The 14549-nt window shown below is 38.8% G+C and overlaps 1 protein-coding gene across 2 annotated transcripts in view; it reads right to left on the reverse strand.

Moving 5' to 3' along the window:
- b3glcta (beta 3-glucosyltransferase a) overlaps positions 1-14549 on the reverse strand; it is a 92334-nt gene that overhangs the window by 48799 nt on the left and 28986 nt on the right. For both annotated transcript variants that reach the window (XM_077208141.1, XM_077208142.1), the window contains exon 3: positions 13919-13958. In XM_077208141.1, the coding sequence (XP_077064256.1) occupies positions 13919-13958 (40 nt within the window). The remainder of the gene's footprint in view (positions 1-13918; positions 13959-14549) is intronic.

A 14549-nucleotide genomic window follows, 5' to 3' on the forward strand; every position in this document is an offset into this window, starting at 1 on the left:
AGTACCATTTTTCCTTAGTTAGTTTGTTGTCATGGACACTCATTAGTTTCAGACTGTAGAGATCGGCAGTCCGAGCCTCCCGCAGACTGAGAGAAGGACTTCGCCATGACGTTCGAGCCAACGCCAACAAGGGCGACTGAGCAGAACATCACCATGGAACCTGAGCAACGTGTCTCTGAACAGGTGTGTGAGCCGGCAGCTTCATCCATTACTGAGAGAGTGCTAGTGGAATATGAGGGTATTGAAGGGAGCCTCAGCCTACCGCCACTGAGAGACTGTATGGCAAGCACATGGGACAGCTGTTTTGATTTTGGAGAGGTTTACTTTCTGCCCAGTTTTCTACCATCTGAATCTGTCTGTTACCTTTCTAATTCTCTGGTCCCACCCAACCTCCCTCTCCCACCACCTCTCCAAAATGTTTTTGAGACTTTATTCTTTGTTGGATTTTGCATCACTCTTCAGTCCCCAGCCATGCCTGCCACCCAGTCATCGCTGCCTCCTATCAGCCCTTCAGTTTCACCTCAGCCTCCTCTGAGTGGCGTGGATCCACCTTGGGACTGCTGGGAGCCATCTCTTCCTGGATGTGGGGAGCCTGCGGCTCCGCCTTCTGCCTCTGTGTGCTCCACTCCTCTTCGACCCGTTGCCCTGGCTCCTGTGGTCTTAGTCTCTCCCACACAACACGTGACAGGCTGAGCTTTCAATGTTATTCTGGGAAAAGCAAGTGCGTCACAACATGAGCGGTGAAACGGTGTCGCTCTATACAGGTCCTTCTCAAAAAATTAGCATATTGTGATAAAGTTCATTATTTACCATAATGTAATGTTAAAATTAAACTTTCATATATTTTAGATTCATTGCACACTAACTGAAATATTTCAGGTCTTTTATTGTTTTAATACTGATGATTTTGGCATACAGCTCATGAAAACCCAAAATTCCCATCTCAAACAATTAGCATATCATGAAAAGGGTCTCTAAACGAGCTATTAACCTAATCATCTGAATCAACTAATTAACTCTAAACACCTGCAAAAGATTCCTGAGGCTTTTAAAAACTCCCAGCTTGTTTCATTACTCAAAACCGAAATCATGGGTAAGACTGCCGACCTGACTGCTGTCCAGAAGGCCATCATTGGAGAAGGAAATGCCAAAATGCCTGAAGTCCAGTGTCAAGTACCCACAGTCAGTGATGGTCTGGGGTGCCATGTCAGCTGCTGGTGTTGGTCCACTGTGTTTTATCAAGGGCAGGGTCAATGCAGTTAGCTATCAGGAGATTTTGGAGCACTTCATGCTCCCATCTGCTGAAAAGCTTTATGGAGATGAAGATTTCATTTTTCAGCACGACCTGGCACCTGCTCACAGTGCCAAAACCACTGGTAAATGGTTTACTGACCATATTACTGTGCTCAATTGGCCTGCCAACTCTCCTGACCTGAACCCCATAGAGAATCTGTGGGATATTGTGAAGAGAAAGTTGAGAGACGCAAGACCCAACACTCTGGCTGAGCTTAAGGCCGTTATCGAAGCATACTGGGCCTCCATAACACCTCAGCAGTGCCACAGGCTGATTGCCTCCATGCCACGCCGCATTGAAGCAGTCATTTCTGCAAAAGGATTCCCGACCAAGTATTGAGTGCATAACTGAACATAATTATTTGAAGGTTGACTTTTTTTGTATTAAAAACACTTATTTTATTGGTCGGATGAAATATGCTAATTTTTTTAGATGTATGCCAAAATCATCAGTATTAAAACAATAAAAGACCTGAAATATTTCAGTTGGTGTGCAATGAATCTAAAATATATGAAAGTTTAATTTTTATCATTACATTATGGAACTTTATCACAATATGCAAATTTTTTGAGAAGGACCTGTATATGAGTGCACTTGTCATGCGTCCACATTTAAAATAATGAAATTGAGCACGCAAAAGATGCGACATGTGAACAACCCCTAAAAAAAGACAACACACGTCTAGGACATTCCGATAACTCCCTGTGTGCCATGTCATATTTAATTGTATTTGATTTAAAAAGCAAATATGTATTTCAAATTTAAATGATTTCTCATGCACGAAATGAAAACATCCCTCCTTCTAAAATATAAATATTTAATATAAACAACAATATTTAGAATAAATATTAGATGAAAACCTTAAACTTTAAAAATGAAACTTGAAAAATGTTGCCTTAGCAACTAAATAAAACAAAGTGGAAAAAAAGTTTAAGCCGAGTACTAATATTACTAATTATTACTAAAATGGAAATAAAAATTATTCAAATTATTTAAACTATAATTTTAACTATAATATTTGCAACATTGCTCGCCTCAAACCCTTCCTCTCTGTTAGTGATGCACACACTTTAGTTAACTGCTTCATTATGTCCCGTCTAGACTACTGCAACTCACTTTTCCTTGGTCTCCCTGTCAAATCACTTCAAAGGTTACAATATATTCAAAACTCAGCAGCCAGGCTCCTCACCCATACCAGACGATCGGCACACATCACCCCCATTCTCTACCAACTCCACTGGCTACCAGTTCCGTCCCGGATCAAATACAAAGTAGTACTACTCACCTTCAAAGCGCTCCATAACCTTTCTCCCCCCTACATCCGCGACCTCCTGATCCCGTACACTCCATCCCGCTCACTCAGATCTTCTGACCAAAATCTCTTGGCTATCCCCCGCTCCAGACTTTCCACCCTGGGTGGCAGATCCTTCAGTGTCTTGGCCCCCAAACTCTGGAATAGCCTCCCACAACCTCTTCGTGACTGTCCTTCACTTCCCCTCTTTAAAGCTCATCTCAAGACCTTTTTGTTTAATGATCATTTCTCCACACCAAACTCGTAGCTTCATATTGATAACTTGTCGTTGTTGTATTGTCTTGGTTGTTGCTGTTGTGTATAATTTCCTTCCCACTATGTAAAGCGACCTTGGGTTTGAGAAAGGCGCTATATAAAATAAACTTATTATAATTATTATTATTTATAATTAAATTAAAAACTGAAAATATACAAATAAAATCCAACAAAATGGAACTACATGACAGCAGAAACTCAAATTAGTTCAACAGCAACCCAGAACAAAGTCAGACATGATGTTGTTTGCTTATGTATGATAATAGAAAGAGGGAAAGAGAGGTGACAGAAAAGGGGGAAGGAAGTGAGAGAGAGCACTACAAAGTTGAAGAGAAAATAGCAAATTTATTGGGTCATAAATTAGGTCAGCTGGAACCGGGAACACTTCCTAAAACACCTGATGTACTCGCTCATAAAAAGAATGCCATCTAAGCTAATTGTAGTCTTTCTTTTTATTACGAGGTTTACTGTAATCAGCTGGATCCGGGCCATATACAGATCAAATGGTGGACCTGCGCCTAGACACAACCAAAATGCATGATGTAATCAGCCGGATTCGGCCCGTATCCAGATCAGATAGTGGACCTGCACCTAGACACGGCCACAACGCATCCCTGAAGTGTCAGCAGAGCTTGTGTAAACTACTCTCCCCTGTGAAGGCCTCATCGACACGACAGCCATCGGCACTTGTCCCCATACGCACGTGATGACAACGATCTTCAACCAGATGAACTGCATAATACAATATTCCGATCCAATCTGACTTCTGACCTGTAATGCTGCCTGAATCATAATCATACACTGTTCGTTTGTTGGCCAGAGGAGAACTGCCCCCCGACTGAACCTGGTTTCTCCCAAGTTTTTTTTTTCTCAATTCTGTCACCTGGTGGAGTTTTGGTTCCTTGCCACTGTCACCTTTTTCGCCTTTGTTTTAAATTCGATATTTAATAATATTATTATAAAATTATTTCATGTTATATCTGTAAAACAATCTGCATTGTAAAAAGAGCTATATAAATAAAGGTGACTTGCCTTGACATTTATACCCAGAGGCTGATGAATCAGGTACAAAATGTAAGCATGTAAAAAATGTAAGATTGAAAACAGAGTATTGACAAAACAGACTGATTACTGAGGTACAGGGACGTCACTAGGCCATTTTTAGGGGGGCTTCACCCCCTAAACTTCTGCCTAGCCCCCCTAAAAATTTGGTGATTAATATACACAAATTTGTGTTCGCTTCAGTCTTGTTAATCAGATTCAGCTCATTCTTCATCTTCAATCCGCAGCAGCGCCGAGCAGAGAGCACATCAGAAACAGAGGACAGGGTGTGTGCGTTCATCTGAGCCTCATTGGTCTGTCACTGCTCGTCAATGTCAGAATGTTTGAGATGACCAATCAAATCAAAGTAGGCGGGCTTTATGTTCACAGACGGTGCTGAGCGCGAAATCCTCAAATTTTAGCAGAGCAACTCGAAGCTTCAGTGTACGATAAAGTGCGACTGCGAGATAAGATGTAAGTAAGTAGTAGCTAAACTTAACGTTTCATATTTGACAGTTTTTTAGGTCATTATAAATGTTAAACGAATGACAAAAAATAATCTGGCAAACTAATATAACGTTAGTTTAATTTCGCCATACACATGAACTGCCTTTGTAACTGTAACGTTAGCCCTGCCCTAATGTAATAATTAGTTTACTGTCATTGTGAGGGGACAATAAACATTAACATAGCCGTTTTTATCATGTTAGGCACATGATTAATAATGAATGTGTTCATATTGAGAATATAATACAAATTGTAGCCTTTTGTAAATTAAAAAAGCTCAGCTTTATAGGAGGGAAAGAGAAAGGGCAAGATGAGAAGACTGAAAAAAAAGAAAGGAGGATGGAGATGAGGAGAGAGCAGGTGTTGACAAATAATTTACTGCCCGCTGACATTGTTTTAAAGCTATTTCTTATCCTTTTTTTTATGGTCTTCAAACGTCTTGAAATGCACATATCAGGGAAATACAACATTTGAACCCCCACCCCCACAAATTTAAGACCTCTTTGATTATAAAGCTCTTTCTATGGCTCTGATACAGCGTGACATTGTAAGTTGTTTTTAATTATCTGCTTACCTTTAGCTACGTTTTCTTGAGGTAAAAAGGAAAGGGGATATTTTGGTTTGCTATGGAAAACTGTAGCAAAATGCAAGAAATGGTTAACTTAGCAAGCTAATCAAATTTCACTATTACCCCTTTTCCACCAAAGCATTTTGAGAGCCGGTTCGGAGCCGGTGCCTACTCACGAACCGGTTCTTTGTGTTTCGACAGCCAAAGAACCGGTTCTCGGCCAGGAAAACTGGTTCCAAAGCGGCACCAACTCTTTGCTGGACTAGAACCAGAGAACCGTTCTTTTACCACCGTGTCATGCTTACGGCGGGGCTGGAGGCGGGTTTAGATGTGTCCTAAACATATTTTATGACCGCAAAGCCAGGAGAAACATTTGCAGAAACACGATGTAGTCCACCATTGTAATTATTATGCTTGAAGTTGGCGCAAGCGTTTCTAGCTTTTTTTAAATTTTATTTTTTTATTGAAAACATTATGTAAGCAAAGAAGAAAACAGTCAAAATATAGAACAAATAAACGGAAAGAAAAAAAGACACAAGACAGAGGTACATAACTAATCAGAAATGATTACATATCAAAGGAAAAGATTAAAAGACTTACTTATTTCAATTGTTTTTAAAGCCTTCATGGTACACAAGTTAGAGATAATCCCAAAATAATGTACTTGCTAGCGTTTCTGTATGGCGACGTACACAGTGACGTAACGACGTCGTTCGCTGGGCGCTCTAGTCAGTGGGAAAACAAACCGGTTCTGAGAAGGTTCGCAAGTTGAACCAACTCCGAACTAACTTTGAACCAGCACCAGTTCCGAACCAGTTCTTTTTTGGTGGAAAAGGGGTATATGACCTTAAAATTCTGGTTCTTGGGTTAAACTGTATGCAAGCCAAACTACACAGCGAAATTACAATCTGATTGAACCAATCCACAGCGCAGTTACAGTAATTAGTGTTATTAAATAGCATTATGTGGACAACTTATCTTATATAGAGAGGAATTAGATCAGTATGCTATTACTTTATCATACATTTACATGAGGAGACAGATAGCATTTCAGTCATTGCTTATAGAATAACTCATCAGGAGCAAAGTCTGGCCTAAGTAAATTTCCCCATGCAGCTTTGATATGTCTAAAAGCTAACATTACAGTAACTTTTCTTTAACACAGTAGAAATGGAAGAAGAGGATATGTCTGTCACGTTTTACTTGTTAACATCTTGGTTTCTTGACTGGTTGTTGACATAAGTGTAGCACTAGATGTGAGTGCAAAAATTTTGCAAACGCAAGTTAAAAATACCCTGGGGGCTAAGCCCCCCCGTCTTCCAATCCTAGTGACGTCCCTGCTGAGGTATATATCTCAATGCAGAGTATTTAATTGAATCCATATGGCAATTTCACCTCTAAAAAGAAAGACCCAGAATGCAAGTAGCCTACATAAAAATAAGCCATATTCCAGAAGACAGTTGAACAGTTGGTTGCATATTTGTAGACGAAGTGGTTGGTGACATTTAAAAATATTCTGCACAACCAACCAACAGGCAATCATGAATTTCTCTGTGCGCTGTACTTGGATCAGATAAAAAAGCTAAAAGTCTTTATTGTGCACTCATACCACATTAAATTGAAGAGAAGAATTCAGTGAAGACATGGCAGCTGCTGAAGTGTGAAAAAGAAGAAAAGTTTTCCAGCGATTAGGGTGCTCACTAGTTCCATTAGAACATCTACTAGAGAGAATTGGCACTGAAGTATAGTAATTAAAGAGGTGATGTTTGAGGGTGCAACAGTAGGGACCACAAAATGCAGTGTTTAACCAACCAACAGCATCTACCATTTCAGGTTTATCGCTACATTTTTGGACTTCACTCAAAAAGTCCAGAGACAAGACTTTTCTAACATTAACTGGAGTCATGCAGACCCAATGAGTCTCAACTCGGAAGGTTACGGAGACAGATTTAGTCAACAAAGACATAGAAAGAGTCTGTGCACATGCCTGATTGAATGCAAATAAACGAATGTGCTGTCCGTGTGCGTGTGGTGGTACAGTCCATCCACCTGGCACAAACCCTTGCTGACAGTTTGCATTGCCTGAGGTGGCCGGGGGAAGTGTAAAGGACAGTCACCTCGTGCCTCTGCTGGAGGATTGTCAAATCTCTGAATGTCAGCAAAACAGGTGCAGAGAACTCAATCCATCACCCTTAAACGAATAGTTCTCCCAAAAAAGAAAATTACGTCAGTTTTGACTCAAAATCATGATGTTTCAAACCTGTAAGACTTGTGGAAAAACAGTAGAAATTCTGAAATGATGCTAGTCATTCTTTTAAACGATTTACAATGAATTGGTACTGAAACTTTTATGCTTCAATAAAGGATAATAAAGGAACACAAAAATCTATATTATAAAGTATTGTTTATAAAGCATCATAAAAGTGGTCTTTCTTACTCATTTAAAACTTTTGGCTGCAGTAAATAAAAGTGGTCAACTTAAAAGTTAATGCATGGCTTGAGAAAAATTGTAATATAGTGTATTCGCCTCATTTATTAATTAATTTGATACATTAAGGTTGCTTTTAAATTTTTAGTTTTTTTGTGTGGTTTTCTTTAGTTAATTTAAGCTTATAAGCTTCAGTAACTGTAATTGAATGGAAAAGAGCAACCAGAAACCAGTTTTCATAATTTAATTTCCTCCTCTGAGAAAAGAAAGTCATGCAGATTTGAAACAACATGAAGGGTAAGAAATTACAAAAATGTTCTTTTTTGGTTGAACTATCCCTCTGAGACTTGGCAAATGTACAAATAAGCAGCAGTCTACCAACAATGATAATTGGAATAACTGGGGGTGGGAAGCCCCCCAAAAAACTGGAAAGAGAGTTTGTTCCGTCAATCAAGTCAATCATGCATGACAATGAGTACCAGATGGAAAGCTAAAAGCAATGTGAAGAATAATGGCACAATTTTATCGCCTACTCCCGATTTGAATGTTGCTTTAACAATAACAGACATCATCTTTCTAAACGACGAAGCCACACAAGAGGGGCCATTAAGCCGTACGGAGGAACAATGAGAATGTCAAGAGTGGATTTTGCACGCTCAGTGGCAGGTGATGGGAGACAAGAAAGACTGTCGATGGCACATTTCCATGAGCGGTGGCGTTGTGCATCCTGGCCCAGAGCTGATTGTTTCAATGTAGAACTGGCTGTGCTCCAGTGACTCAGATCATCGTGCTGCTGTAGATGTAACGATTTGGAGTGATCCAAGTTTGTATGCAAAGCTACGAAATCGCTTTCGACTCACCGGGGTAATATGTCGTTCAAAGAAGATAGAAAGCAAGGAAGGGAAAGAGAGAAGGGAGTGAATGAAAGGGATCAAAGGATGACAGGGAAGAAAAAGATGGAAAAACAAGATAAGAGGGGAGAGGTGGAATGAAAGAGGGAGCAAAGAAAAAGCTGGCTATATCAGCCGGAGCAAAAATAGCCCTTTAGATGTAAGGCCCCCGCAGGTGCTTCAAAAGGACATTAATGCAAAAAAAAAAAAAATACAACCGCCTTAGGTTTAAAATGAAAAATCTTTTCCATGGAAAATATGACTTAGGGATGTGCATCTACATTTTTTTTTTAAATGACTAATTAACACTGTATAATTAGGCTGACTTTGGGTTCACCTGACTCAATCAGATAAGACGTACAAAATATAGGATTCTTGAGATTATTAACTTGACACCATCATTTGAGGTGAGGCGCAATACAAGGGCTAAAGACATCCATATATGTACAATACCATACAAAATCATTCTAATATGCTGATTTGGTGCTCATTAACATTTATTATTATTATTGACAACACTTCTACTAAATTCTTACATTCTTGATAAATATAATAAATGGCTTTATGAATACTTGAAATATACAACATGCCTATTACAGATTTGATGCTAAAGATATTAAGAAAAAAAAAATCTAGAAACTGTTAACTAGTTGACCCTACTAATTGCCTAGTAAATTTAACCAATATGTCTAATATAGTTTAAGAATATTATAGAAAATTAATATTGGCATTAATGCATTGCATTAATTTAGTTAGAATTTGCATTAAATCATTCACCATTTTATACCTGCGAATTTCTTTACTCAGCACAAATGGTCAATATAACACGCATAGTTTTAAACTCACCGATGGAAAGGTCAATGACGTAAATAACTATTTTTAAAAAAATAGAGAAAGAGTGTTAGTTGTAGGGAAGGAAGCAGAGAGAGGTAGACACTTATTGGCAGAACAGAACAAAGAATAAAACTCATTAGGATTCTCAGCAAGGGTTGGACATCCCAAAACCTCCTGGACTCCAACACCTGAACTTAGGCAAGGAAGCTTGAGCTGGTATAATCATGCTCATTATAAAGCTGCAGTCCCTGTCCCTGTGTGCATCTCACCCGAAAACTAATGAGCGTTGAAGGCAGTTTTAAACCTCCTACTTTGCATCAATAATTCAAGGCCTGGAGGCAGCTCCACTTTAAAAGATTCCAAATCCGTGAGCCTCATTATCAGGTCTTAAACTGTGCGCTGCTCCAAGGAAGTGGATTGAGTAAACATGATCTCAGCCACTTTTAAAAAGGCAGAGTTGCGCTTTAATTACTCAGAAAGCATCTGAGTTTTCGCATATCTAGGTAACAAGCTGTTCAGAAGAGGCAACACCGTGAGATTTTCCAAGTAGATCCCAGAAAAGAATGCGGGTCACTTGAGTTCAGCGAGATGTAGGAAAAAAATTTAGGATGAGGAGGAAGAAAACAGGAATGATCAAATCTGTGGCACTCAACTGTCAGAGAGTGAGTTAGTTAGTTAGTGGTGATAGATGCAGAGGGACAGCTAGTTAAAGAGAGGGTAAGTTATTAAAGATGGTTAGGGATAGATACAGAGAAGATTACAGAGAAGGTCATAGAGAGCGATAGATAGAGAGAGCGATAGTCGAGAGATAGATAGAGAGAGCGATAGTCGAGAGAGCGATAGTCGAGAGAGCGATAGTCGAGAGAGCGATAGTCGAGAGATAGATAGAGAGAGCGATAGTCGAGAGATAGATAGAGAGAGCGATAGTCCAGAGATAGATAGGGAGAGCGATAGTCAAGAGATAGATAGAGAGAGCGATAGTCCAGAGATAGATAGGGAGAGCGATAGTCGAGAGATAGATAGGGAGAGCGATAGTCGAGAGATAGATAGGGAGAGCGATAGTCGAGAGATAGATAGAGAGAGCGATAGTCGAGAGATAGATAGAGAGAGCGATAGTCGAGAGATAGATAGAGAAAGCGATAGTCGAGAGATAGATAGAGAGAGCGATAGTCGAGAGCGATAGTCGAGAGATAGATAGGGAGAGCGATAGTCCAGAGATAGATAGGGAGAGCGATAGTCCAGAGATAGATAGGGAGAGCGATAGTCGAGAGATAGATAGAGAGAGCGATAGTCGAGAGAGATAGAGAGAGCGATAGTCGAGAGAGATAGAGAGAGCGATAGTCGAGAGATAGATAGAGAGAGCGAGATAGATAGAGAGAGCGATAGTCGAGAGAGCGAGAGAGATAGAGAGATAGATAGATAGACTCATGCGACAAAAACGGTGCACTTTGCTAGATTAAAGTGGTGACATAGCTCACACACTGACACATCTTACCCCGATCTCCCCATATATCTATATCATTAAACTAAACTACAGAGTTTGAGCCATGCTCTGCATGCCTTCTGGCAGAATAATCTTGATTATAACCAATGCAGAAATTGCAAAGACTCCTAATAACTTGGCACATGCCCAAGTAATAAAACCTGACATCGCTGCAGTATGACAATGAACAATGACTAAGGTCTTAATCATATTTATAGACGTAATCACATTAGAAATCAGAGACGCCAACACAAACACAGCAGCACATCTAAGGTGTTGTGTTATGAAACCTAAGTGCCATCAGTGCTGGATAAAGCAGAAGTAAAGCCGGGTTAATTAAGCATTAGAGTTTGGCTTGTATCTATAAGCTATTTTTCATGTGAATGATCCTTTAGGAGATGGTCCAGAGAGTAACCATGATGAAGAGAGTATCTGATAAAATAATATAATAAAAAAAGAGTCACTGATACTGTCACGTTGAAGCAGACACGAAGAGTGAATCCAATTGCAAGCACTTTTAACTAAACAAATACAAACAGGTAATCCAGGGAAGACTCGGAACAGGAAACTCAGAACAGGAACAAAGAGACAGCTAACAGCAACATTACAACAACATAAGAACTCACAAGGACTGAACTGAAACACAGGGCTTAAATACAAGGAAAAACAAGCTAAACGAGATAACAAGGGGGCGTGGCTAACGAGAAACACCTGGGAAGAACAGACAAGACACATGGCAAACAGGGAATCACATGACATACAAGAACAAGGAACAAGACACAAAACCCAAACCGTGACAGATACTGAGGCAAGGTTCCTTTTTAAGTAAAACAAGCCTTTGAAAATCTTCTAGGTATTTCATTCTAGACTTGAGATGCACTTAGTTTGCACTTAGCAAATTCTGTCAACATTTACTCACCGTTGAAGCATGTTGTCGATCCAATGAGATGTTAGGCAGAATGTCCAAGCTGTGCGTCGGTTTTAAATGTTAAAAGACGAGGCAATACAGGAGAGAAAACTATTTAATTGCTATTTAATTTGGAGCAACAGTGTGAATCTCTGTCCATTTTCAATGTATGTAAATGAGCAGCTTGGGTATTCTGAAAAACCTCTCCTTTTGAGTTTTTAGAAGAAATAACAATACAGGTTTTGGATAAAGCAATGTGCGTAAGTATTGGCATTATTAATTATTGTTCATTATATATAACTAGTCCTTTAAAATTTGCTATAAATATCAGTTATTGTGCTATTAATAAAACAGTCACCAATTAATGTCATTTCGATTTATATCCTTTTTCTTTGTCACACTCAGAAGCTGTAGTCAAACTGACATCATTAAAACCTCATTTAAAAACCCTCGAAAAATCTCCAATTTGAAAATGAAACTCAGAGGAACTGTTATCTCGCCCATCCTGAGGCTCTTGAAAGACTCTGATTCTTCTTAATGCACCATCTGAAGGTTTTGAGATGATTTTCAATGGCACGTTTAAAAAAAGAAGTTTAAACCAGTTTAAATTCAATCAGATACTTGTATAAAACATCTTCAAGGACACCTCAGAACCTCACTTTTCAATTTTACTGTTTGACGTGTTGCTAAACAACAAAAATAAACATTTCATCCCTTTTCGAATTTTCAAATCATCCCTTTTTTTCGAACCACTCCATCTAACTCTTCTTCATGCTTCATTACATTAAAAAAAGGCTCCTGACTTTCTAAAAGATAAGACAAGGCCAATGTCAAGTTACAACCATGGCAACCGTGACTGTGTTAAGTGACTGTTATGCACAGGAGTGAAGAGGCATCGGGTATTACAGTTCTAGAGTGATGCATCCTCGGTTTGCTTCGATTGCAATCAAATTCATACAGGCCTTCAAACGATTCTAAAAAACAATATTTAAGATTAAACACACTCAAATATTCCCTATGAGCTTATTCTGGGAGGAATGATGCATTTCAAACTACTTCTAACTTCTCAACATTCCCATATGATGTCGACTTTGGTCTGAAGTACAGTATTTTTAGCTGCACACAGACAATATCCAGAAATAATTTAGAGATTATGCTAGTGTGCTTGACTTTTCGCTATCAGTAGAGTGCATTACAAGATAACACAAAGCTCAAAAGAATGCCTCTCTGACATATACCGACCGGTACGCATAAAGCGCTTCAGGCAACCAAACACTTCTGGGAGACTAAGGAAGAGAACTTCAAAACCATAAAGGTTATTGTTCTGCGTCACTCGCTTGGTGCAAAAAGAGGCTCTGAGAATATTCGTAATCATACTATGGGCTGGAACATAATGAAGTACCTTTTTGAAAGTGAGAGTTCTGTAAAATTATATAACCATCTTTGCACTTCAGGCTTCCTTCAACTGTTTGATGTATGAAAGTCATTACATTTCGACAGACTCCACATCCACTTCATGAAGTTGATTAATTGCCGTACTTGCCTACTTTTGAGTCAGACAAAGAAAAATTTCAAACAGACCATGTTTAACTCTATTCTGCTTTTTATAAAGGCTAATGTCATGCCTGTACATAATTGAAACCCCAGTCTATGCTCAAACTGTTGATCTACTTTCATATTTTAACATGCCCTTGTCATTTCTCTCTTCCTCTACCTCATCCACTGAGATTTCCTTTGTTAAGCAGCGACAGCCAATCATAATTGACCTTTGCACCTTTAGAGTCATTTGTATGCTGATTGCTCTAGCATAGGCCTTTAAAAGACAAAAGAAAAGCAAAACACCAGTATCAATTTAGCTGTAATGGTTGCTGGAATTAAGAGGTCAAATAATGACGTTCTTTTCATCCAAAACGTTTCGCACCTTCTGTTCGAATATTTTACTGTGGCAATTGCAAGAGGACCTAAATTACGGGTATTGTAATAAACCCCTACTATCTGTTCATTCCACAGCGCCATGCTGGATTACTCGCATTTGCCTCGCTACACTGAAATATCAAACACACGTACAGCACACTGCAAACGATGACCCAAATCAATTAGCCATGCCCTAAAATTCAATCCTGCTGCACGGAGAGCCACATCAACTAAAGCCATCTAAAATAAACCTTATCATTTTCGGTTTAGATGAGGCATCAGTGATATTTACAGTTGGTCTGAAGAAACACAATATGAAATGTGATAAGAACATAGTGTTACCAAACTGAAAAGGTACTAAAATACAACTTGACGTCTCTGACAGGAATTATTTCCATGGGATTTTGGTGTCTTTTGAAAGCTCCTCACAGTCTGGTTGACTTCTGCAGGATGTGAAAGGAAACAGAAGCTGCTTGGATACTCACCGAGCTGACTCTCAGAGGGAGGTTTGTCAGCGTCATGGATCTGAGAAGAGAAATTGAGAGAAAGACAACATTAGAGGCAGTGTTTACAAATGAACCAGCAAGTAAATAAAAGTCCAACCTGGAGGCACTCATAACATCATTCATTTTGACAAGAAAATTCAGCACTATTAAAGCATGCCAATAAGTACAACCTAAACACTAAGGGAGAGAGATGTATGAGACAGAACCTTTCCCAAGACTAAATAAACTGCAAACTAATGGTTATTCTAAATGTAATGCTGTCATCAAGTCCTCCTGGGAAGTTCTTATTGATAAGATCCGATATCTAAATTACAATAGGCATCTAGGCATCTCAAATTTAATAGTTTGTTTATTTGTTTGCATTTAAATAACTTTGTAGGCAACACAAAATACTGACATTTAGTGGGGTCAAAAAGTGTGACATTACATTGAAAATCAGGGACTTAAAATGGAATTTAAAACAAAAATATAGACAGAAATCTTCTAATTTATTAATATTATAATGAAATGTATATTTTCAAAATGAATTCATGATATATGAATAACATTTAATATTACATTAAATTTCATATTTTTTTCATAGTTTGTCTTTCTTCAGATAAACATTAAC

Source organism: Siphateles boraxobius, unplaced genomic scaffold, assembly GCF_051911475.1.
Source record: "Siphateles boraxobius isolate OS27281-9 unplaced genomic scaffold, OSU_SipBor_1 6, whole genome shotgun sequence".
In the NCBI taxonomy this organism is placed as follows: Eukaryota; Metazoa; Chordata; class Actinopteri; order Cypriniformes; family Leuciscidae; genus Siphateles; species Siphateles boraxobius.